This window comes from Spea bombifrons, chromosome 1, assembly GCF_027358695.1.
Source record: "Spea bombifrons isolate aSpeBom1 chromosome 1, aSpeBom1.2.pri, whole genome shotgun sequence".
NCBI classification, from domain to species: Eukaryota; Metazoa; Chordata; class Amphibia; order Anura; family Pelobatidae; genus Spea; species Spea bombifrons.
The window spans coordinates 108,018,509-108,045,886 of NC_071087.1; the positions used below are offsets into that span (position 1 = coordinate 108,018,509).

The window sequence follows — 27,378 nt, forward strand, 5'->3', positions numbered from 1 at the left end:
GGGTCATTAGGCTGGTCAGTGTGGGCCAGCATAGTTTAGTTAGAGAGGGCTCCAATTGGGAGCAAGGTTTTCTTTTTATGATTTGTTTTGGGGGTTTGAGCAGTTAAAATAAAGCGCTGCTTTGTTACAAGCTGGTGTTCGTGACTCTGATTGCCCTAGAGGACTGTGCTTAGGACCCCTAAATGTGACATGTATGGCCCTCATGCTACAGGGTTTGTCACATTAATTAAGGGTGCCTAATTATAATTCTTCAAACACTCGGATTAATTTGCCAGCAGTACTGCTGCTATGTACACATACAAGATATCGGAAATGCAGATCTTACATCCTTGAGGCGTCTAAAAATGGGGTTGGCTAAACTACATAAAGTATCTTTATAAAGCTGATATGAACTTTTATAGCGCAAAAATCTACTAAATAAACAAAAAATTGGTTACAAAGGAGAGAAGTGAAGGGGAGGTGTATTGGTAAGTAACAACACTGGGTAAACCTGACCAGTTAACACTTTTGTTGTTAAATAATTTCTTCTAGTTCCTATAAATTTCTGCATGCATTCCATTTATTTTACGTTTATCGGCTAACCACTAACTACACATCACTGTGTCTCCGATAACATGATTGCAGGTGCAACCTCCATAGCATGAAGCGAGAAATGTTCCTTTTTAGTTATTTATAGCACAGTATTACATTGAGCTGAAGAATTTTCAAGGGCAAGTTTCAAATATGCAAAACGATGAACACTATGTAAATGGTAGGGGTTTAATTGCTCGGTATAGTCCTCAACCAGAACATGTACAATTAAGAGCTTAATAGATATTGCATGTACCTTCAGTGACTCATCACAATTGTTTTCCCATGAGAGTACTACAGAAGGGTGCTTTGTTTTCCCAACGTTGTGTGAGCTATATATATATATATCTATATATATATAGATATATATATATATATATATATATATCTATATATATATATCTATATATATATATATATATATATATATATATATATATATATATATATATATATATATATATATATATATATATATATATATATATATATATATATATATATATATATATATATATAGATATATATATATAGATATATATATATATATATATAGAGAGAGAGAGATATCTCTCTCTCTCTATATATCTATCTATCTATCTGTCTCTCTTCGGCTACCACACAAACCAGATTCAGTTTAAAGGGGGATTTTTTTAGATCAGATTAAAAATAAATTTTCAAAAACACTGCACATTTTTTCGTAATATAATGTATTTAGGTAGCTGCTTATGAGCCATTTGTATGTTTTCAAACTCTGTTATCTTAGCCCAATCTACTAGACCAGCGACATCAGAGTTGGACCAGCCCCTGTGGGACCACAATGAGGTCAGTTAACCCCGTGGTAATACTATCAGGAAGGGTCTCAACCAGGTAAGGCTGTAAGTGTGCCTTAATGTCAGTATGCTGGTGTGTATGCGGAAGTGCATTTGTGCGAATGTGCTAATGTGTATTTGTTTGTATGTTAGTATTTGTAGGTTCGGCCTCCCTGTTTGTTGGTGTGACAAAATCCAGCCCTCCACTGGATGACATCATAAGGGGAATCATCCAGTTCAAAGAAAGTATGCCCAACAAATGTAAACAAAAGAAATATAAGAAATTTTTAAGGACAATTCCTGAGGTGTCTAATTTTCAAAAATATAAGATTTAATGGGGTAAATTTAACAGACCGGCTTCAAAGATGACCCAACTAGCACATGGGGCAGAATGCCAAGCTTTGAAAAACAAACATGGTTTTGGCCTATAACTTGCAAAAAAAAAAAACCTCATACCCCTAAACACATTTTTCTAAACTCAGGACAAATAGTAGATTCTATTTAGCAGGTTTCGTCATTAGCTTTTGTAGATGAGTAAAAGATTTTTCAAAGAAAAGTAAGGAGTGCTTTTTTTCACCATATTTTATACATATCTTTAAATAAAAACAATTTCTAATTGTTTTATTTATAATCATTAAACACCATCTAATTTGTGTGGGTTCACTAAATGTGAGAGAAGAAAATTACAGCTAAACACGAGCACCGCAGAAATGTTAAAATTGTTACAATGACATGATCAAGATAATTGCATCAGTAAGCTCTTCTTGTCAAGAAAAAAACAATATAAAACTATGGGTACAGTAAATTAGAAAGAAGAAAATTACAGCGAAACATGAGCATCACAAATATTTTAAAACCATTGTCACAAAAGGGTACAAAAAATAAAAATCAGCTCAGTCCTTAAAGAGTTAAATTGCTTGAGAATCTCTTTTGTGTTAAAAGGCAATGCAGTCCCACTGGTTCAGCTCCTTGGTAAGCAATATAGCCATGAAGAATTATATAGGACTCTCCAAACTTGAAGTTATTTGACATAGTGGCGGTTAAGCAACATTAATCCCCAATATTTATATCTTTGATGTTAGGTGTTTTTTGAGTGGTATTCGCTGGATATGCACTGAATTATTGCTGTGTATTGTATGCTTTTTGGCCATTATTATTCTAGCAGCGACCCGGGAATCTGAAGGCTCGGATCAAGGCAGGGAGGTAAAGCTGTCACATGGCATCATATTTCAGTCATGTGCAGGGAGAGCTCTTTGAGAACAAGGACGTAAAGGGACGTAAAGGATGTTCTTTGAGGACATATTATTACGTCCTTTGTCCTAAAGTGCAAATTGTCTTAGTGCAAACGCATTGTTTGGATTTTGAAAGTTCACAGCAAGGTACAACCACATCTTTTGCGATACAGAAGGCAAGTAAAATAAAAAAAAAAGCGAAGCCAAAACCAAAGGCTTGTCCCATTGTTAGTACGAGCAGTATGTCCAGGCACTGTATTCGTCATAATTTAAAGGGCAGTCATGCCTAATTCTTTAATCAAAGATCAGCTAAGCAATTAATGTGTCTTCCTTAAGCATTTTTGTTACTCCCAAATCTTTGCCCCTGGTAGGTGTGTTTAATGATGACCCCAGTGACACCCTGTAAATCTATGTAACCCTTGGTTAGCCTATAGCACGTATAATTGATTAACGGTCACATCGCAGTTTCTTAGGATGTAGCTATTTTTTTTACTGTTTTCAAATATTTCTTGCCCACATTTTGAAATACATAGACATACCGTAAGATTGGCTCAGTGGGCCATGCATAATATATGGTTTATGTTGGAAGAGTTCTAAGGTAGGACGGAGTAGCTTTCTCTACAATTCTTTCTCCCCTGTATTCAAGTGGCCTTGCTTAAACTAAGTAGGAAATAAGTAAGGGGGTACTGTTTGGGACAGCACACAAAGCCACCCAAGCAATATAGTGTATAACTTTTAATAACTGTTTGAATTGTACAATGTATAGGCGTCTCAGAATGTTGCCTCCTCAGCTCACTGGTAGAAGGATGCGCCTATTTTGAGTCAGAAAGTGAAATTATGGGTGTTGCTTCCTTTGGCTGTTCATGCTCAGAGGGACCTCGGTGATTAGAACCTTGGTAGAAAGCAAAGAAAGAAATACACTATTAACCAGAGAGAGCAAAAAAAAAAAAAAAAATAAGAATGTTCCAGGCTGCATGAAAGAAAGTCCCATCACATGTGAATCATCTAAAAGTCTCTGAGGAGTGCTCCCTAACTTTAGGTTCACCACAAAACAGGCAAAATGGCTTGAGAAAGATGTAACAAGGTTGAAGCCTCTGGACACTTGGGTAGCGGCAAGCGGGATGAGTCTGGTGTGTGTTGCTGGTTTAAAAAAGGGGTATCACTAAGGCCCACACCAAAATCGCCAGCAACTACATCCCTTTTATGTGAATCGGGACTTAAAATGTGTGAGAGAAAGGATACAGAGGAACCCACAGGCAGGCCCGGACTGGCCATCGGGCACACTGGGCATTGGCCCGGTGGGCCGGGCCGCGGCAGGGCCGGATTGACTTAGGGGCTGATGGAGCTGCAGCTCCAGGCCCCTACCTTAAAATAGGCCCAATCAGGACCGGACTGACTGGGCCTATGCGGCCTCTACGGCCCGCATTAACGCAGGGCATAAGGGGCACCTGCCCCTTAAGCCCGCTGGAACTGCGACCGGGTCCGCCACTCTAAGGGGCCGGGAAGCCCTCACAAGTGCCGGCCTTACGGGTGTGCGGCCGCACAGGGTTTACATTAAAACATCGGGGGGGGGGGAGTTACTTTATTTAACATCCTCCATGTTAAATAAAGTTTTTGTTAACTTTATTTATTTAACATGGAGGTTGTTAAATAAAGTAAAAAAAAAAAAAAAAAAAAAAAAAACCCCGATGTTTTAATTTAAGCCCTGTGCGGCCGCAGACCCCTAAGGCCGTCCCTGGTGGGGGCTTCCCGGCCCCTTAGAGTGGCGGACCCGGTCGCAGTTGCGGCGGGCTTAAGGGACCCTGCGTTAATGCGGCCGTAGAGTCAGTCCGGTCCTGATTGGGCCTATTTTAAGGTAGGAGCCTGAAGCTGCAGCTCCATCAGCCCCTAAGTCAATCCGGCCCGGCCGCAGGCCCGGCCGCAGTTGCTGCTTGCTCCGGCAGCAAGGTAAGTAGGGTGAGGGAGGGGGGTGCAGTGAGAAGGGGCAGAGGGGGGTTAGATAGTGAGAAATGGGGAGAGGGGATAGATAGTGAGAGGGGGTACATAGTGAAAAGGGGGAACATAGTGAGAAGGGGCAGATAAGATGGGGAGAGGGGGTAGTGTGAATGCGTATGAGAATGAATGAATAAATGTGTGGATGAATTGTGTGAATGCGTATGACAATTAATGAATTCATGTGTGGATGAATTGCTTGAAGGATTTGTGAGACTGCATTAATGAATGTGTTAATGATTTGTGTGAATGAGTGAGTAAATGCAAAGATGGTACATGAAGGGTGGGCTTTAACAATGAATAAATAAATATTTTTGTCCCAGTCCGGGCCTGCCCACAGGCATGTAGACATATAATTTGACAGCAGATAAGAACCATTTGGGCCATCTAGTCTGCGTGGTTTCCCCCCAATACAAGACTCGGCTCTTAATCAGTCCTTGGTTTTGTCTTTATGCCCCAGGAAAGAAACTGTGACATTAGAGTGGCCAGGTAGAGGAATTGGGAAAAGAAAGAGATGGAGCAAGATGCATGGGTGGAGGTGAAGACAGACAGACCATATAAAAAGACCTTGAGTAAAAAGAGAGTGGGTTTGTTGGGAATGAATGCACAAAAAAAGTGAATACAAAAATAAGAGAAAAAAGCAAGAGATGAACAAAGACATTGTTTTACAGTGAATCACTCACTCTCACAAGACGATCTCTATAGCTTGCATTATCCTCATGGTTTTCTTGAGCTGGGAACGCAGACAGGTATCGCTGACATACATTGATAACCTCTCCCAAATCATAGAGAACGCAGGGGTCCAAAGACAGAGCATTAATCCGGCTAACAAGGTATTCCTTATAATGAGACCTAAGAGCAAAAACAGTATTTCTCAAAACAAAACCAAAAAGAATGGAGTGTTGGAGAATAAATTAACCCATGAGTAGGAGGGAAAAAATTAGGCATAGTTATCATGGTGGATGGCATAGCATGAAGGGATTAGAAAGATACTGGAGCAATTTCAATCAATTTACCTGGGATATCTATATTGCATGTCATAGACTTACAACACACAGGGCCGGCCTTTGGGGTGTGCGACCTGTGCGACCACACAGGGCGCCACACTCCAGGGGGCGCCGCCGCGTTGTCCGCTGCCGCCAGTAGCGTACCTAGCGAGGGGGGGGGGCGGTCCGCACTGGGTGCCGCTCATCAGGGGGCACCCGGCACCCCTCCAGAGACGGACAGTAATGTCCGCCGCTGGAGGAGCAGGTTCGCAAGGGAGCGGTATCGGAGGTCTTTAACAGACCTCCGGCTCCCTTGAGTGATTTTAAGCCGGTTCAAGGGATTAGTGTATGTGTGGATTGGTATATGTGTGGATTGGTATATGTGTGGATTGGTATATGTGTGCATTAGTGTGTGTGGATTAGTGTGTGTGTGGATTGGTATGTGTGTGGATTGGTATATGTGTGGATTGGTATATGTGTGGATTAGTGTATGTGTGGATTGGTATATGTGTGGATTAGTATGTGTGGATTGGTATGTGTGTGGATTAGTGGATTGGTGTATACGTGTGGATTAGTGTATACGTGTGGATTGGTATACGTGTGGATTGGTATACGTGTGGATTGGTATACGTGTGGATTGGTATACGTGTGTGAGTGTGATGGGTGTTATGCTGTACCATTCCCAATGTCTTTTTCATGATCTAATTATGCTCTAAAAGTACATCATAACTCCCATCACTCTATACTGTTCCATACAGTGGCAGAGCTGGGAGGCAGAGGCCTTGCACCCCCACCGCAGGACTCCTGAAAGGTTAGTGAACTTCAAAGAGGGAAAGGGTAGATAGTTAGGAGGGGGTAGATAGGGAGAAGGGAGTGAGACAGGGGAAAGGGGGTAGATAGGGAGAAGGGTGTGAGAAGGGGTATATAGGGCAATCATACTCCTATCATGCCAAGTCTGCGAGTACATCCTGGAATCTGGGTATGCCTGGGCATGATAGGAATGTGATTGCTGTTAATCATATATATATATATATATATATATATATATATATATATATATAATATTGTTATTTAATTGTTTTGTCCTATTTTGGTGTGTTACTTACTTTTAAATAAAAGTGTTAGATTTTTTTATGGTGTGGGGGGGTCATATTCGGTTTTGGCCAGGTAAATGCTGCACTTTCGGTTTCAGTCCAGAATTCGTTTCGGTGCATCCCTACTACTAAGCCAGACAATGAAGTGGTAGGCCTACACCACATCAATGTTTGGCGTAGTATATAGTCAGGGCCGGACTGGCCCACCGGGATACCGGGAAATTTCCCGGTGGGCCGGAAGGTCCGTGGGCTGGGCGGCGAGCAGACTTACCCTGAAGACAGCCGCTGAGCGGCTGCAAATGGCATTCAACGCCTCCCTCGGTGCCAGGGGCGGGCTGGGCAGGGGGGGCAATTGCCCCCCAGGCTGCCCGAAATCTAATCAAAGCGGCCGCTGGGTGCTGATGCGGCCGGCCGGCATCAGCACCCAGCAGCCGTGTGCGATAGCCGCCTAGTGATGGGAGCAGCGTGAGGGGTGAAAGCTCCGCCCCCTCGCACTGACCTTTCACCCCTCACGCTGCTCCCACCCCTCACGCTGCTCCCACTATGCGGCCATCAGATTGCTGGGAATGTAATCTGAACGGCCGATGCGTGCTGATGCCGCCGACCGCCTCTGCTTTAATACTTTTTTTTTTTACTTTATATGGCAAGCCGATCCAGCTTACCATATAAATAATAAAAAAGTGTTAAAGTAGCTCCGGCCGGCGGCATCAGCACGCATCGGCCGTTTAGATTACATTCCCAGCAGTCTGATGGCTGCATAGTGATGGGAGCAGCGTGAGGTGGAAGCTCCGCCCCCTCGCACTCAGACTGCTGCAGCACCGGATGTCAGGTCAGTGGCATCCTGTCATCGTAGAGGAGAACAGTGTGCAGCTACCAGGAAGTCAAGAGAAGTAGAAGGTGAGTAAAATAATGTATTTTTTGTACTGTATAATGTGTTTTGTATTTGTTAAAAACAAAAAAAAAAATCGGCATGTGTGTGTATGTAAGTGTGTCCCCCTATATGCCACTCTGCCTCCAGAAATGCCTTATACCCCCCTATATGCCACTCTGTCCCATGATATGCCTTTTAACCCCCTATATGTCAGAGTTGCATATAGGGGTATAAGGCATTTCTGGATGCAGAGTGACATATAGGGGGTCAAAAGGCATATCTGGAGGCAGAGTGGCATAAAGGGGGTTAAAAGGTATATCATGGGGCAGAGGAGCATATAGGAGGGTATAAAGCATATCGGGGAGGCAGAGTGGCATATAGGGGGCATAAGGCTTTTCTGGAGGCAGAGTGCCCCATGATATGCCTTTTAACCCCCTTCATGCCACTCTGCCTCCAGAAATGCCTTATACCCCCTATATGCCACTCTGTCCCATGATATGCCTTTTAACCCCCTATATGGCAGAGTGGCATATAGGGGGTTAGAAGGCATATCATGGGACAGAGTGGCATATATTATTTTTTATTTAATATGGCAAGCTGGATTGGCTTGCCATATAAAGCAAACAAAAATGTCCCATGATATGCCTTTTAACCTCCTATATGGCAGAGTGGCATATAGGGGGTTAGAGGGCATATCATGGGACAGAGTGGCATATAGGAGGGTTGAGGCATATCAGGGAGGCAGAGTGGCATATAGGGGGGTATAAGGCTTTTCTGGAGGCAGAGTGCCCCATGATATGCCTTTTAACCCCTTTTATGCTACTCTGCCTCCAGAAATGCCTAATACCCCCCTATATGCCACTCTGTCCCATGATATGCCTTTTAACCCCCTATATGCCAGAGCGGCATATAGGGGTATAAGGCATTTCTGGGTGCAGAGTGACATATAGGGGGTCAACGGCATATCTGGAGGCAGAGTGGCCTAAAGGGAGTTAAAAGGGATGTCATGGGGCAGAGGGGCATATAGGAGGGTATAAAGCATATTGGGGAGGCAGAGTGGCATATAGGGGGCATAATGCTTTTCTGTAGGCAGAGTGCCCCATGATATGCCTTTTAACCCCCTTTATGCCACTCTGCCTCCAGAAATGCCTTATACCCCCCTATATGCCACTCTGTCCCATGATATGCCTTTTAACCCCCTATATGGCAGAGTGGCATATAGGGGGTTAGAAGGCATATCATGGGACAGAGTGGCATATAGGGGTATAGGGTATTTCTGGATGCAGAGTGACATATAGGGGGTCAAAAGGCATATCTGGAGGTGGAGTGGCAAAAGGGTTAAAAGGCATATCACGGGGCAGAGGGGCATATAGGAGGGTTGAGGCATATCAGGGAGGCAGAGTGGCATATGGGGGGTATAAGGCATTTCTGGAGGCAGAGTGACATAAGGAGTAAAAGGCATTTCTGGAGGCAGAGTGGCATATAGGGGATTAAAAGGCATATTATGGGGCAGAGTGGCATATAGGAGGGTATAAAGCATATCAGGGAGGCAGAGTGGCATATAGGGGGGCATAAGGCTTTTCTGGAGGCAGAGTGCCCCATGATATGCCTTTTAACCCCCTTCATGCCACTCTGCCTCCAGGAATGCCTTATACCCACTATATGCCACTCTGTCCCATGATATGCCTTTTAACCCCCTATATGGCAGAGTGGCATATAGGGGGTTAGAAGGCATATCATGGGACAGAGTGGCATATAGGGGGTATAAGGCATTTCTGGAGGCAGAGTGGCATATAGGGGTTAGAAGGCGTATCAGGGGGGCAGAGTGGCAAGCCTGGGGGCAGAGGTGCATAACTCGGGGGTAGGTTGGCAAATAAAAGGGAAAAAAATGAACATGTCTCAATCATAGCTTTTATTAAATATGGAAAAAAATAGTCTACATGAATTAATAAAGAAATAAAAGTTTCTTACCAGAATATCGTGAAGAATAATGTGATCAGTGTTTTGTTCCACTGAATAAAATGGAACTCTTTCATCTAAAAATGTTCGCAGTAGTAAATGTTTTGATCCCATTATGTGTAATATATTTCATTTATTAGGGCCTTTTAACACTTTTGCTTTCTGGCATTTTAATACAAATAATGAGATAAAAAGAATGGCACATAGTGTGACTCGGGTGTGTATAAGGGGTGCGTGTGGGTATAAGAGCTTCACCGTGAGATAAACTATATGGGGCTGGTCTCCAAATTTTTCCAGGGCTGCTTTTCAGTCCCAGTCCGGCCCTGTATATAGTGATTGGGGTTTTGTTACAAGTTTTTATTCCTTTCTTTTTTTGGGATGGGGGGCGCCAGAGGAGTAGTCCGCACAGGGCGCCAGAACACCTAAGGCCGGCTCTGACAACACATGCACATGTTAGGGCATTCTTCATGTATTCGACTGTTTCAGTCCTTACCATCTCTGCTGGAAATCTATACCATGCAACCACAATTCTCTATAGAAAAGATTTATTGGTACCTTTGAATTTTTAACCTTTTAATTTCCAAACGCAACCATATTTCTAAAAATAAAGTTTCTCTCTTGTTCTTTAAATTAATATATCTGCACAAGTATGGGAAAGGAATGACACTCACTCGCACAACCCGGCATAGCCAGGGGCTGTCATCTTCCCACAGGCTTCATCTGTTAGACCCTCAAGAGTTTCCTTCTGCTCCATAACTCGGCACCCTCCTACAAAGAAAAGGTACAGAAAGTTGAAAACTCACCGAGATCCGTTCACTAAACCGCGAGTTGTGAGTGAGCTGCGGTGTTACCATTTCATCAAACACAGTTCGTTATGAATTATGGACCCTGGAAAGTGTTTTCCAAGAATAAGTGGTCAGATGGTACAGCACAATGTATAGTTAAATGGATGAGACTGCTTCTTCTCGTAACTTTTCATTACAAATCATGATTTACTGGATAATCCTTTTAATCAGTATTGACTTTTCAGATATATTTAGATATTCCAAAAAGATTGGGAACAGCGTTGCTTTATTTTATCGCCACACTTGACAGATTCAGATGCTTTATGGACGCAGCTAGTTCTTGTACTGTTAGATACTGGCTCCGCACAGACGAACAAGGAAAAGACACACAGGAGGAAGTGATCATTAGCAGGTAAAGGACTTTACTTTTTTTTTTTTTTTTAATAAAAGTAAGGTTTTTATTATTTTTTCAGACAGAAAAAAAACTTTAATGCGACTTTGATAAGGATATAGGTTGGTAACACTCAAGCTGCTTCTGGTCTTTGGTTTAGGAGTAACAGGTATGGCATTAGTTGTTCTTCCTAAGTGTGCTACGTCGATGTGTATTGATCTGGACCTGAGATTTATTGATATATTGTGGCTGTGCAGAAGACAGGACAGTGTTTCTGCCCATGGTCTTTTATCTATGAGGCATAAGTGGATTGACGCACATGCTTGTGCGTTCTGCCACGAGTTCCCCAGATAGGATATGTTGGTATATTGTTATTCCTGTCAATCTGTATATTCTGTGTTTTTTGGATCTTTTTTTTTTTTTTTTTTTTTAGTAAAGTGTTTAATGTGGTGCATAAAATCTGTCAATGTTTGAAAACTGGTGATATTTTGAGTTCTAATTATGTTCATTTGATCTGTTGTAGAATTTCCTCTGTCTCTTACTCAATTTTTAAGCTTACTGACCAAGTCAGTCAGGGCACTCTTACTTGTTCACTGTTATAGCATTCCATCCAAGGGGAATTATTGGATGAAGTCATAGGTATCTAGTATCCACTACACAATATAGTAATATATACGAAATAAACCCGTATAAAGTGTTGTAAAGGCAGCAGAACACTGCAATAAATTTGTTAGTAAGAATAAAAAACACTGTGATACTCCACAGATAAGGCTCAATAGGAGAATAAGGTAGGAACGACTAAGGTAGTTTAGGAACTATAAGAAGATGAAGAGTGAGGAAGAAGAAAGTTGACATAGTAGGAAAAATAAAGAAAACCATGCTAAAGGAAAAAACTGTTTGCAAGATCAAAATCAAGCAAGAGGGCTGATAAAGTTAGTTCATAAAGTCCTAAACTTTATTTTTTTCTGGGTAATGAAAAAAGGATTCCCATTCCGGCTTAATATATTGAGTAGAAGAAATGTTAGTACATAACTTAGGAAACGGAGAATCAATTATACCTGCAGGGTAACAAACATGTAGTGGTCTATTCACTAAAGGGTTGACAGGATAATTATGTTTAAACATGTCAAAGGCTTCAACTACACTTGCCTACGTACTCAACTAGATTTTGGTGGCAAAATAAGCATTTGCTTACTCCAACTTTTGGCGATAACAGTGACTTATCAGTCTTCCAGTGAGTTAGGGTTCACCCAAGGGCAGAATCCACCAAGCGTCTTATATTCTGCGAGTTGCTCTACTTTCTCTGTGGTTCACTTGGGTTGGGAGGCCTCTTGTATTGAATCCCTCAGTGCTTAAATAGCCAAGTTAAAAGAACTGGGCGATTTTCTCAAGACTATCTTTTATGTTGATGGTTAACAAAGTTTCTTATTTTACCACCTAAAATACCTTTCAACACCTGGCTTCAGTCTTACTGTTCATGGTTAACTCTGGGTTAATCTCTGTCACAACCCATATTAAAGAATTGACTTAAACATACTGCTTCTTCCTTAAGAACAAACATTCTATATCCAACTATTTCTCTCTCATTCTACAACCATAACATTTATGCAGTCACAAATCATTTCCCATCTGGACTAATGTAACTCTTTTCAACACCACTCATCCCTACACTAAAACAGATTCCTTGACTACTTATAAAACCATGCATCACCTCCAAAATCCACCTTCTTACCTTCAAAGCTGTTTAACGATCATCCCAATCCTATATTAAATATTTGATATTGGGGCTCTATTCATAGTGTCCTCTTGCTATGTTACAATGGTAATAGTGCCGTCTTCTCTTTGAACAATAGCCCCGCAGAATCCTTATGAGTGGATCATACCAGGAGACCCAACACCTTATGCTGCCATCTTGGATTGAGGATGGCCACGTCTTCCATACCTCATAGTTTTATTCTCAATTACAAATTCAACTGGGATACTTGTATTAAAAAAAAAAAACACACACACATACCAAATCTTTCTAGCTTACCTCCTGGGCCTGTCTGAGTACCAGTCGGGGGCTCTGTGTTAAACTGCACTTGGGACACCTAGTAGAACAAAAAGGAGAATCAGACATGGGCTGCTACAAATATACCAACAACGAGGAGGTGTGCAAGGAGGAGATATATGAAAAACGCTAATGGCTTAGCGCACCAACATTTGTTTTTCTCTCTGCTTGCACATATGTGAGGTTGTTGGCTCCTCATGAGTCTGGTTGCATTTTTCTTTTCTCTGCATGACATAAATCTTCACTGGTTACTGAAGTAGGTAGTAAAAAAAATATAGTGCTACATTATGTTTAGCAGATTGGAAATTATGTACTTTAAGAGCAGGGTTTGTGGAATTTAAGGCACTCACTTGAAGGAGTCTCTGAAGACGTGACACTTCCCAGTCCCGCAGATAGAAGAGACAGTCTCTAGGATGGTGAGCATGAAGAGATGTCCTCACTGTACAGGAAGGTACTGCGCATTTCTAAGAGAAAAGTACACCCAATGTCACAGAAGAAATACACATTGAACTCACAGTGAATGACGCACACACAAAAAAAAAAAGTCACCCATTGGTTATGATTTCATATAACTTGTGACTAAAATGTTAGCTGTACGAATATCTATAGAAACATGGAAGCAGGTTGTGACCATTCTTGAGCAGCATGTGGACAAAAGCAGTCAGATAAATAGATTAAAATTCATTGTAATTATTCTGTAGCATAAACAGCCAACACTCCCATACAATATACTACCAGCAAACAGTATATCATTATTGCAGTCAATAATAATTGACAGGTTCCGTATACAGTATCTTTTTGTATTTTGGATAGGACTGGATAGTGCAAATAGAGCATGTTGTCTGCTACAGTGTTTTGGGCCATGTTATAACCGGGCCTTTGTCTGGACCTGCCCCAAGGCTGAACGTTGCCATCTCTCCACTGACAGGGCTCCACTTTCACCTTCACATAACTTGTCAAGTCAGGAGGAGGGGAGGCAATTGAATGTAGTAGAACTAAGGGTAAAATGGAAAGTAATTTGCTTTATTTTGTGGTGAAAAATAGCATTAGCATTATAATTTAAGTCAAAAACATATTTCTTTGGGGTAAACAAATTGTGCATTGGGATTCGCACAAATGTAAATTTGGCAATTTCGGTAATTTGTACGAAAGTCCGAAAATAAAGAGGGACGCCAACGAGACAAAAATGAAGCAGAGAGCTCCGCGTTTTTGTTTGCATTTTGTTTTTTCTTTTTTCACTCTTCACTTATTCTCTTGCCTCTTCTTTTTTTCTGTATTCTTTCTTGGTCTATTTCTCCCTGCTATTCTCTCTGTTAACCTTACTTCCCAGAGTGCTTCTGCAAAAGGCTGATTTGGAGCAGTAGGGAGAGCCTGTCAACGTTCATCCACCTCTCTTTCTCCATGAATCCGTCTGCAACCTTCTGGCCTGTACTTCCACAAAAGGACAGAGTCACGGCGTGCCCCATGGAGAACAGCCAATGCCTTATCCCTCCAATCAGGGAAGAGGGTGTGTGCAGGGGCTCTGCCCTTTTGCAGAAGCGCTCCAGGAGACCTGGACAACGCAGCAGATAGCAGGATCAAGAGAGAGGAAAAAAGATGCAAAAGAACAAGAAGAGGCATGACATAAAACGGAGCTGTGGAAAAGGAGACAGGGAGACACCAAAGCATTTGGCACAGAAGGTACAGAGACATTGAAAACAAATGGACCACAAACAAAACTAAACATCTCTCTGAATCATTTTTGACCCATGTGCACTAGTGTCTAGTAAACATTAATTTTTGCTTGGGGCTGACAAAATGGTGCATGCAACCTGGTTATTATAGGTGTTGGTGCAAGTTGAAGAACTTACAGTTCTTTTAAACACTCCTAAATAATTTTCAGTCACTTAAAGTAATTTCTACAGTGAGCAGACTATATGAAGCCTCTGAAAAAGCCTCTGAGATCAATATCTTAAGGTCCGTGATAGTCTAATTGGCCTCTGTGCTAAATTATACAAAACATCAATTTCATATCAGAACAGGAGCACAACAATTATGTAAATAAATTATATGTAGAGTATTTCTGTAAGAAATGAATGAGAAATATTGTGACCTAGCTCAACGCAGACAGCATAAGTAGTAAGATAACCCAGAATTGCAGAAATATGCTACAAAAAAAAAAATCTGCTGATTTATAGATGTTGTCCTCCATTGGCATTATATAAGGGATTATTTCTAAACTGTCCCGCACCTATATTTTAACCATATATAACAGCCAAGTATGGTAGACCTATTAGAGAAACCACTCACATTCTTGGGATGGAAAGTGTTATAACAGCCACTGCAGAACTGGTGTCGGCACTGGGAGCAGATGAAGTGCATGCAGCCTCCCCGGGCCAAGGCGTAAGAGAATTTACAGTGGGGGCAGGCTGTGTAAAGAGCATATACAAATATATTTTAAATATTTACACACACAATACACAATTTGGTCTTTTATCATACATGACCAGATATCTGTGCGCAAATATACTTACTTATCCCGTTCTCCTGCAAGTATATGGCCAGTCCTTGGGCTTGATACTCTGCATCATTTTCTCGCTTCCAGCTCTGAAACTCCTCACAGTTTAACGAGCGGTGCTGCTCTTCCCACTGCATGATGAGAAACAGGACCAAGTTGAAGAAGGGCATGGGATAGATATGGTGAAAAAAGTAAAAGAGCAAGACTATGAAGGCAGGGTTTTTATGGTACCGCATACAACATCTTAAGATCAACCAGTCAAGTGTACACTAGGTCCATTTCTGCAGGGCTTCTCTCCACCTCCAAGATGCACGGTCTCCCACACAAGAAAGTGTGTTTAGGCAACATCACAAATACACAACGTGTGCCAGCCATGTATTTTATCTATAACTCCCTACAGAAGTGCTTTATTTCCCCAAGTTTCTACCAACTCTAATAGCACTTACCGGCCGCTTACAGTTTCTACAGAAGCTGCACCCGCATTGAGGACACTTCACATCCAGCTGATCCCTTTCATAAATAAACCCAAAGGAGCACTGTAGAGATAATAATTATATATCGTTAGATGATACATGTCAAAAACAAAGCTACTTATCTTAGTTCCAAAATAAAATGCACACACATCTTTGGAAATGGATTAATTGCGCTCAATTGGGCTTCTTTTTTTCTAACTTTATATCGATAAAAAGGCAATTATATTACTGAACATAACGTGTAGGACACAGTAATTTTACTGGTCGGGGGGAAACTCAGTTTAAATCATGCGAGTATGTTTAAAGTGTATACAGTACAGTGTAAACTCACGTGAGTGCACCACAGAAATTTGGGGTCTTTCATTAGTGTTCTTTCCGTCAGCTTTTTATGGAACAAATTATATGCATCAACCTCAAGAGTGTCTCGTAGCTAGAACAGAAGAAAAGAGGCGGTAATTACATTCTCTGCCATCACATGTTATACACACAGTGCCGGGTTCTAATCTCCAAGGCCTCTCAAATAGCAGGGGGTTCATGGTTAGGAGAGGTCTCACTTGAAACATATGATTACATGATAAAGTTACTATTTAAAAGGCTTTTTGAGACAAATAACACATACATGTTCCTTACAATCACAGGACATATGTTGGGAGCCACCCTTTAAAGTTAGGAAAAGAAGAGTCTACCTGTATTAAACATTATGCACATAGAGCAGCAGATGGTATAGCCGTTTCTTAACTTGTTTGAAGATTGTCTTGAACTGTAGATCAACACTAGACCAGGGCTCCACAAATCCCAGGCGCCAGGTCGCCATGGCGACTCAGGATTTTGTCCTGGCGCCTAGGAGTTTGTCAGCCTCTTACATCCACTAAAAAATGCCCCCGTGTCACCACGCGGGGGCGCTGCTGCTGCTGTCTGCCCAGGAGTCTGGGCAGACAGCACAGCCACTCCGAGCCCGCCCCTGAGCCTGAGATCACTCCCACGGAGTGATCCTGTAGGCTGAAACCGCGATTGCAGAGAAACCTGCAATAGCGTTTTCAGCTGCCACAGGCAGCTTCAGGAAAGGGGGTTCAGTGTTGATTGGGTCCCCACACAAGTGTGGGGACCTGACACAACATCCCCCTGCTGCCTGATCGCTCCATGAGAGCGACAGGGCAGCGTTAACCCCTTCAATGCCGCGGCATTTAGGGGTTAATTGCCGTTTTTCAAGGGGCTCTGCTGCTGGTGGCCTGCCTGGAACTCCAGGCAGACCAGCAACAGCAAAAACGAGCCCCCACAAGCCCTTTGATGACTCCTGTAGGCATGGAAGCCTACAGCAGTCATCAGAGACTCCCCCTGCAATGGCTGGTCTATAGACCAGCAATTGCTTCCCAGCTGCCAGAGGCAGCTTCAGTGACAGGGGGAGAGGGTTCTTTGGTCTCCACATGAGTGTGGACACCAGCCCCAACACCCCCCTGCTGCCTGATCGCTCCATGAGAGCGACAGTGCAGCGTTAACCCCTTCAATTCCACAATTGTTTATAACACATTCGTGGCATTACAGGGGTTAACATTTGTCCCCACAAGCTTGTGGGGACTAAATATCAGTCAATGCTGTGCTCCAATGGAACATCAGCATTGAAAGTGTTAAAATATATATATATATATCAAAAAAAAATATTTAAAAAAAAAAACCCCAAAAAAACAGCACTGACCTGAAAGTCCAGGGTGCTTCCAGGTCAAATGCTGTGAGTTTAGTAAGTGGGCTGATGATGATCGGATCACTCCTAACCAACTGTTAGTTTAAAAAAAAATCCTGGCTCCTAACTTTTTTAGCTGGCGCCTAGATTCACAACAAATTTGTCAAGCCCTGCACTAGACCATACTAAGCTCTATAACTACGAGAAACAAAATAACTGGCAATCCCAAGACTCGAGAACACCTAAAAATAAGTGATGAGAAACCAGCAACTTGTAGGCTCTAACTAGAAAACATGGTGTGCCAGAATGTTCACTACCGACCAGCATACCAAATATCTACAAAGTACCATGTAACAGGACAATATCTACACATCAGCAGGCCAGATAAAAAAAAGTGAATTGTGTAACCGAACTACCACTGGCTAGACATGGGGTTGTCAGATGCTACAAAAACATATATTCACCAACTACAGGCCAACGGCCATAATTACCAGAGAAACATTGAGAATCAGATTACCACCTCCTGCAAGTTCAAAGCACCAGGTAACTTTTAATCATCAGAGCTAATCGGAGTTTGTCAGACAGGATGAGAAAGACTCTCCTAACGAAAAGGGAGAGAGATGTTCCTGCTAATATGCAGGGATAATTAAATTCTGCCAATGGACAGGGAAAGAAAGAGATTCTTGGCTAATAGACAGGGAGATATTTCTGCTAATATACAGGGAGTGAGAGATTTCTGCTACCAGACGGGACAAAAGAAGTTCCTTATCCAGAGAACACTTTTATATGTTGACAGATGTAAATGTGCAGTTATGTATACATACTTACCAGGATATCCAGAGTAGAAAAATAATGAATAAGTTCACCCTCGTCGCTTATCTCAGGTGCCTCGCATGCCGGACAAACCATGTCCCTGATGTGCTTTTCTTTTATTGCCACAGTAAAATGTATCCGGAAACAGTCAGGGCAAATACAGCATTCGCATGAAGTAAGAGAGCGCATCTACATTGGGACACAAAATACAGGAGATCACAAGCTCGAAAAAGCACAGCCTTCTTCTGCTTCTGTCCTATGCTCATGCAATTTTTTATTTTGCATATCATTAATTAACATCATGGAACCTGTGGAAGAAAGAGAGCCTGTATCCACATAACTCCAGCTGTAGAAGGTGAATTATTGAGTCAATGAAAAATAGGTGATCCTGTACATAAAATAGTGGAATACAGGGACAAAAGACAGACAGTATGCAATGTTGCCCCTATAGAGAGATAACTTCCTATATGATGTTCTCTTAACAGATTTCTATTGAATCGTCAAGTTTATGCATACCTAAATGATTTCGAAGTAAAAAAAAAAGAGAGGAGATCAGCATGTTGCAGGATTACCTTGTTACGTGGGAGCTCCCATCCACACACTGCACACTCCTGTGTTAGCATCCTCTTTATAAAGTCGCGGTCCTGGGATTCTCTTACTGCTTCTACAACATCCTGCACATTATAACGCCCTTCTCTTTCCTGAAGCAAAGTCAAAGCCAGCTCAGCCCGGCCCCAACTAGGCAGGGAATATTCTGCAAGCAATCGTCGGAGAATTGCCTATGGAAATACACAAAAAGGGTAATTAATAACAAAAACTGGTACCATTTTCCCCAACAAGTGGTCACATATATACCTGTCTGTCTCCGGAGAATACATTTATGGCTGGCTGTTGGTCTGCCCATATGCGTGCGAGGAAAGGCTCTACAAGGGGTCTTTGTAATATGCTTAGAGCTTTCCCAACATCCCCAGAGCTTTCAAACAGAGCTGCAACCACCTTGGCATGATCCATGAACCCCAGGGCACGCAGTTCCTCCACCTATGAATCGGAGGCAGAATGAGAAGACAAGTCAATACCACAGGTGAAAGTCTATAGAAAAATAGATGTAACAACTAAAAAGTGATTCTGGTGCAAAGTTTGGAAAGTGGTCTTATCACTGTCAGGAGCTGAAAAAAGCAGTTTCTATACAACACAACAGTGTGCGGAATGGCTAGTTTAATATTTTATGAGGATGAAAATTCAACTGGTAAAAATAATAAAATAATTGCCTTAGACATAATTCCATCTCGTTTGATCATTTGTTTATCCATCACGTTACCTTTCGCCTTCTCTCGATCACACACTGTGCAACAGCATCTTCTGTGTCCCCGCCGCTTGCAATCCAAGCAATGCGAGCTTCATCAGGTGTTAAAGCCCCCACTTCGGCTCCCGCTTTCTGTGATACAGCATCAATTACATGCTCCAGCACATACGGAAGTTCAGTCTGCAGCCACCGCAGGGGCACCTCGGTACCTGAATATTTAATAGCGCTGCATATTTCTTCAGGAGAAGTACCGCACCTCTCCCCTTCCTTTTCAGCATCAAGATAAAGAGTCAGAGTCCAATGGTCACCTTATATTAATTACATGTCAATCAACGTACCCACATCATGTGTCTAAATAAGAGCAAGTGGTCACTGTCCACCTACAGGTCTGGTTGGTTGTTCTGTAAAACCATATGTTAAATATGATACGTTTAGCTGATAATTAGCAAAATATATTATTCGTATTGTCTCATGTATATAGCCCAAACAATTTATGCAGCGCTTAAAAAAACATATCTTCAAAGTGCATGACAAATCTAGAACTGATGGACTAAGAAAGCATGATGCATTAGGTAAAGAGAGTATATATATATTTATCTATTCAGTTTTTACCAACCTAGAAATACGTGCCTGGTTTAAATTATCTATGTACACAGAGGCAGGCTTGCATCTATCTATTTTTTTTATTGTGGAACCCTGCATCCCAATCTAAATGTGATTTTTGGAGAGGCCAGCGATCACATACCATGCTTTTTGAAAAGCTACATGAAAGACCTACGCAGTCTACATTGAGATTTTTCCCAGTAGAAGAAATTAAACAACCCAGTATCGCACACCCTCTTGTGAAGCACACGCGTTTTACCCGTATAAGTGCAACTAGTTTGGCTCCATCCTCGCTTAGCTTCTTCTGCCTCATCTCCTCTTGGTAGTGTGAGAGTTTCTGTGGATCCTGGGTTTTGTGCTCATCCGTAGCAGACAAGCCTTCGCTGGTCCTGTCACACACTTCACAAACACATCCGTTCCGAGTGTTATAGAAGGTACAGTGGGAGCACTGCCAGCCCTGCATGTCACAAAACAAAATAAGCGTGTGTGTATAGAGATACATGGTAATCATGTAGCAGTCATGTAACTGAATTATGATATATTACCTCCCCTGTACCATTGCTCTTGAGGAAGCCCACTGTGTTATGGCTGCTGTGAACTGATATAGCTGTATTCTTTACGCTCTCTCTTTCTGAAAAGGCAACCGATTCATGTCTCTCCGTCTTTGGAAAGGTGAGCGTTTTACTGCTGTAGCTATCGGGGAAGACCAAATTTTCCATGAAAAATTCTGCGTCTTGGAAATCTCTCAGGGGCAAGGCAGTGGCCTCAGGGCTATCTTGAGATGGTTTACTGGCTAGCCTAGGCCGTTCACACACAGCACACAGCACAGCAGAGGAAGGATTTTGCAGGGTGCATGCCCGACACTCCCAAGTGTCCTTTTGCGTAGTGCTTGTTGGTGAATGACTGGAAAGGCTGCTCCCACAAGCGCGAGGGCGTTCACATCCAACACACAACACAGAGGCCCCCCTGTTTAGAGTGTGGCAAGTCAGACATTGCCAAAAAGGACGAGAAGATGGGAGTGTGAACGCACCCTGACCTGCAGACCTGCAAGGAAAATTAAAAAGGGATCTGTCACCTTCAAAAGATTATCAAATAACAAATTTGTTAAAACTGTCTACCTCTTACTTCTTGTTTATCAGTCTAGGACATTTGGTATTAAATTAAGGGGGTATACATCTCAAGGTTATCGAGACCTGAGGCAAAAAAGATGGTACAACTAGCATATTAAATACCTCATTCCCATCTCTTTACCTCACTCTACCTCAAAAACACTGAGAACTAAAATAAATTGTGAACAATAGCGGCTATACACACACATACTACCATCGAAATGTTTGTGGTCACAATGAAAATAAAATGTTGGCCATTAATATAACATCAAGTGTATCAGAAATACAGTGTAGATGTTGTTAATGTTGTAAATGACTACTGTAGCTGGAAACGGCTGATTTTTAATGGAATATCTTCATAGGTCCTTTATCACTCCCATCACTCCTCTGTTCCAATGGCACGTTGTGTTAGTTACTCCAAGTGTAAGTTTTAAAGGCTTATTTATCAATAGAAAGCTCTTTTGCAATTATGTCACCAGATATAAATTTCCTTATCTTCATGAATAAGTCTTTTCTGAAGAAAAGACCTGTGAGCTTTTGAAAGGTGTTACTTTACATCATTTTCTGTGTTGGCCCAGTCGAATAAAGAACTCACACCAAAGGCTGAGTACCTGAGCTTGGATGCCGCGTCGATGGTTGTGCGCTGATGGTGAGTGCGACTGGGGTGTATGTGTACTCTGTGATCACAGGAAGCACAGAGTGTCTCTCGGCATGAGGGGCAGTACACGGAGATCATGAGCCCACCACAAAGGCAGCATCTGTCAGAGAGAGATTCTAAAAAAGAAAAGCAGAACAGGTAATGTTTAGGAGATGCATTGCTCATATAATACAGAGCTATGAAAAAGACACATCAACACCCTGACACATAAGACATTCAATTGCCCATGTCCCCTTGGAAGCTTCATTGGTGGTACAAATAATATACAATTCCATAACAAAAGCTATTTTCTAAGGTTACATCATCAGAAAAAGCCAGACTGCTCACAAGAAATCCCTCCTGAAATCCAGGGGGACTGTCACTATAGTTTTATATCATGGTTGTATCGAATACAATTTATCTAATATTTGTGGTAGAAGCCACATAAATCCTCTGCTATTTGAGAGCCTAGTTCCTGCGACCTAGAAGCCTATTAGAGGTTGGAACACAGCCACCACGGTCTGGAGGTCTGAGCAGCTCGTAGCACAGACCACTCCAGTAACACTTCTTCCCTTGTGGCCTGTGCACCACCTGCTGGTGCCAAGAACCAGGATATCATGTCATATCCCCGCATTCTGCATCAGGCAGCACCCAGACCGTGAAGGAGAAAGCAGTAGTGGAGTGGTCTGTGTTGGCTGCTGCACAGATCTCTGCAGGCGCCATGAGGTACAAAGATGGCACTACTTTAATCAATCCCCCATATGCCACAGACACTCAACATTTTACCCACAACATTTGAAAGTCAAACACAGTCAGAGAACACAAGTAGCAGTACCTGGAGGACCTGGAGGTACAGTTGGATACATTTCTTTCGATCCCAGAACAGGAGACTGCTAGAGGAAGAACAATAAAATATGGGTTCAGTGGGTTACCTTTGTTAAAATCATTTGCACACTAAACCAACCCCTAATCCATCCAAAACAGATTTTTTTTTTTTTTTACCTGTGAAAGGCATCCTCCCAACAGTTCCTTTGCTGCCTCTAACTGGCGTGGGTGCGAGTTCTGGAATAAACACAATATTATAATAAAAGGAGCTCCAACTTCCCCCAAAGGAAAGAATTTTTAAAAAAAATATGCATATGCCATGACTCCTTGTGTTAGACCAGAAGGTGTTTGTGGTGACATGCTCCAATTATTTTTCTGATCCAAAACTAGAAAATTACAAGCAGGGACACAAAAAGTAGCTGGGCAAGCCTCACCGAGATGAGCAGGTTAAGCTCGTGATGCAGGATAATAACATCAGCAGTTACTTCAGCAACTGTAGCCAAGTCTGGTTCCTGCACAGAGTCTGGAAAACTGAGACCATCTGGAAGAGCACATGAGTATCCATACAAGGATAGCACAATACGCCCACCCTAAACAGAGAGAGTATGTATGTATGTATGTATGTGGACAAACACGTAAAAATATATCTTAACACACTTAATGAGAGCGTGAGATGCAGAAGCCAACAGAAAAAAAAGACTAACAAACAAAGTGCAATTAAGAAACAACACAACCTCAAAGCCATTGAAAGGAGAAAAAAAAAGACAAAAAAGTTAAGAAATGCAAATATTGAAATGTTACCTCAATGGCATCCACCTGTGCCTTAAAAACAGGGTTATTAAACTTGACGCTTCTCCAAAACTTGGGGCGAAGCGGGGACAGCAAATTCCTTCCATATTTCTCCAGAATATTTAGTGCAGTAATTACAGATCTTAAAGCAGGAGGCTGAGGATTTATTAAATAAATGTTACATATCATTTATTATATTAACTAATAATAATAATAATCCACTAATGCATTTTCACTGATCTCTGTGCATGGTTGCTCCTTTAAAGAAGAGGACAAAATTAGGGTTCCCTGACCTACTCCTGCACTCGACATTAATATTTCTCGCTCACAGTATGGCTTTTCTAGGGGATGTACCTCTGTCCCACTCCGAAGCAGGGTCTCCACATTCAGCTTCCGGTAGCGATCTTTCAAAGGGGCCATCAGCATGTGATTCAGGCGTTCACACGTTATAGTCTCTGGGTGATGAATCAAATCAATTTCCAGTGCATCTCTTTGCTGCTGCTGCTGCTCCTCCTCCTCCTCCTCCTCCTCCTCCATACCTTAAGCATTGACAACATTAAGGAATTAGACATATGGCATATATACACACAATGTTATTTGAATAGATATTGACTGTGGTACAACATAACTCCCAGTGGTTTAACAAGTCACCCAAAGTAGGGTGAATTCGACAAGAGACACACTTTGGCTTCAAAGCTTAGAGATTGGATAAAAGCAGTGGCGGAACTACCGGGGTCGCAGGGGTCGCGACCGGGCCCTGGAGTTCTGCCAGTCAGGGGGGCCCAAGGGGTGCCGAGCGGTCGTTTTCAGCAACCGCTCGGCACCCCTTGGGCCCCCCTGACTGACAGAAATCCAGGATGCCTCTGCTCCCAGCCGCTGCCGCCTCTGTCGCCGCCGCTGCCTCCGTCGCCGCCTGCCTCAGCGCTGCCCAGAGTGCAGTGTTGGGAGCATGAGGCGTTTGTCTCAGGTGCCGGCGCTTCACGCTGAGCGCAGGCATATGACGTCATATGCCGGCGCTCAGGAGTGAAGCGCCGGCACCCCAGACAAACGCCTCACGCTCCCAACACAGGAGTTGACGGTAAGTGACCTACAAAGGGGGGTAGATCTTGAGAAGGGGGGGTAGGGAGGGAGAGGGTAGATCATGAGAAGGGGGGTAGGGAGGGAGAGGGTAGATCATGAGAAGGGGGTAGGGAGGGAGAGGGTAGATTGTGAGAAAGGGGGGGTGGGGAGGGAGAGGGTAGATCGTGAGAAAGGGGGGGTAGGGAGGGGGAGGGTAGATTGTGAGAAGGGGGGTAGGGAGAGGGTAGATCGTGAGAAGGGGGGTAGGGAGGGAGAGGGGAGATTGTGAGAAAGGGATAGATGGTTTGGGGGTGGGGGGCCCTTAACAGATTCTCGCACCGGGGCCCTGAGGTTTCTAGTTACGCCCCTGGTTAAAAGGGCCAAGAAGTTGGGGTATAGTTGGTAGCCCAATGACTGTTAATATTTATGTGCTCACCTGTGACAAGGTGAGAGACACAAATGATTCATAAGACTAGAAGGAAAAATTCTATATTCATCAGAAATATTTACCAAAATTGACATGTATTAAGTAATAACCGATTTTGGTGCCAGAAGTTATCACATCATCATTTGGTTTAATGTGAGATTGAGGCACACTATATATGTTTTATGTTGACAATTATACAAGGCCATAACAGGTCTACCTTAAGTATAATTAAGTTGGAAGCATCTCATGTTCTAGATTGGCTTACATCATTGTATAAAGTGTATTGTAATGTCCTGACGGGTCTAGAGTACATCTGCCACTAAACAATGACACTCAGCCAGAAAACACCAGGAGAAGTATGACTTTCTATAAATGTATGCATGAGTTACACAACTGATTGAGGAATAGTGTTACTGGCATAACCTTTTAGGAAGGGATCAGATATAATGCTAATTAAAGAAGCCATCTGTAAGTTACAACTCAAATTGTAATTACATTTCCAACCAGTTGCCTCTATCACGTCTATGTTCCACATACAAGTGCTGCAGGACACAACACCCATCATGCCTAGCCAGCCACTGGAAACTAGATCCACATTCGTTAGCAACACAAAAAAAAATCAAATTCTGCTCCCAGGAAACTTGTCACAATTATCCTAATATGCCTGTCCCCCTCTCCACACCCGGGCCGGATTACTTACCAGACTATTTACAGAACTGTACAGTCTACGTTATTACAGTGGCGGCCCCGCCCCCGACCACACTGCTTTCCTCCCTGCCCTCCTGACTTCCCTCCAGTGTTAGTGTCACTTGACTCTGTGCCCCTTTCTTATCGCACCTACACCTCCCACTTACTGCTATAACGATGTCTCTATGCCCGCAGCTCTTCTTGCCCAGGAAGTGTCAGCTTACTGCCCAGTTTAGATCCACCCTGGGCCCGGAAGTCAAAAGTGCTGTCGCGGCCAGGTAATTGCAGCCACGATGACGTCATCCACTAGCTTGGCTCCGTTGAATCGGTGATCTCTAAAGAACGGGGATCATTCGCTAAGCTGCAGGAAATAAGCAGGGGAATTCTGCGCTACCTGTAAACGGAGTGACAGTCACGTGTTGTGTTACGCAATGGTCTTGTGCTAGGAGTGGGCGTCTCCTTAACGATCTAGGAGCAATTCTTCCGGACATTTAAACAGCGCTTCTATTGAGATTACATGTATACATACATACATATGTATATATATATTATACACACACACATATATATATATATATATATATATATATATATATATATATATATATATATATACACAAATATAAATAATACAAGTGGGACTGAAACGTTAATGTCTCCATTGTTGCATTAAAACGTGCAAGTCCTCAAAGTACTCCCTTATATTGAAGATCCAGGCTAGCATCGATGTAACGCTTTGGAGTGCAGGATGCTGGATTTTTGGGGGTTTGTTTTTTTTGCTTATATAATTACTATATATAATTATGGCTCTACATTTCCCTGTCATTATATGTTTTATGGATCTAAATTCCCCTGTCCATCGAGTCGTTTTCATTGATGAGGAATAGTGGTGGTTATGTATGATGTTTTAACATATGATCTTTTGCCCACAACTTAATAATAAAGTAATAAAATGTTCCAGTGGTTTAATTTTCTCATTTCCTAGAAGCAGCCAATGGCCTGTTGGTACTGATTGTGGTCTGCAAATCAAAAACAAATAAATGTGTCCAATAAACAAACACAAATAGGTGGAGCAAATAAATAAATAAGAGTATATACCTTTCCCTTGTGGTATAATACTCTAAAAATAAAAATATAACACAATAGCGCAATATGTTTCACAGATAATATGTGAATAAATATTGGTGATATATACACTCACAGCGGTAGAGCCCAAACTCCTGTGGGTTATATAGTTAACCCCACACTCTCCTCGTCAAACGGCAATGGTGCTGACTCAGGGCAGCACTCCCATCTTTAGCCCTTAGGCGGCCGGATACAACCAGAAAAACGGACTTTGCAAATATGGCTAAAGGTATTTATCACAACAAATACATTAAATCAAAATAAACAAATACCAAATACTGCTAAAGTCCCCCGATGATGCGTTTCGCCCTGGATGGGCTTCCTCAAATCGGTTTCGATATGAGAGCGTGATTACCATAAGGGAAGGGTATATGCTGTTATTTCTTTATTTGCTCCACCTATTTGTGTTTGTTTATTGGACATATTTATTTGTTTTTGATTTGCAAGCACATATTTTTTATATCCTTATTTAGTAAATTGTTTGTTGAGAAATTCACAGGTGTTTTAGCATTCATTTGGGTTAACGGTCACACAAATTCCTTTTTTTGTTCACATTACCAGGTCCAGACTGGCCATCTGGCTCACCAAATGTTTGTCTAGTGGCCAATAGG

The 27,378-nt window shown here is 42.3% G+C and overlaps 1 protein-coding gene across 1 annotated transcript; it reads right to left on the bottom strand.

The window, feature by feature from the left end:
• Positions 1 to 3,334: 3,334 nt before the first annotated feature.
• RNF31 (ring finger protein 31) lies at positions 3,335 to 26,047 on the bottom strand. The gene is made up of 22 exons (XM_053474151.1): positions 25,793 to 26,047; positions 23,824 to 23,970; positions 23,482 to 23,625; positions 23,115 to 23,270; positions 22,858 to 22,917; positions 22,691 to 22,748; positions 21,830 to 21,992; positions 20,655 to 21,153; positions 20,369 to 20,566; positions 19,522 to 19,773; positions 19,059 to 19,241; positions 18,776 to 18,982; positions 18,219 to 18,392; positions 16,044 to 16,142; positions 15,686 to 15,775; positions 15,256 to 15,370; positions 15,032 to 15,150; positions 13,093 to 13,206; positions 12,725 to 12,782; positions 10,188 to 10,284; positions 5,290 to 5,458; positions 3,335 to 3,506 (listed from the first exon to the last, which is right to left on the bottom strand). The coding sequence occupies exons 2-22, from the start codon at positions 23,893 to 23,895 to the stop codon at positions 3,450 to 3,452; spliced, it is 3,084 nt and encodes a 1,027-aa protein (XP_053330126.1). The 5' UTR covers positions 23,896 to 23,970; positions 25,793 to 26,047; the 3' UTR covers positions 3,335 to 3,449.
• Positions 26,048 to 27,378: the final 1,331 nt, after the last annotated feature.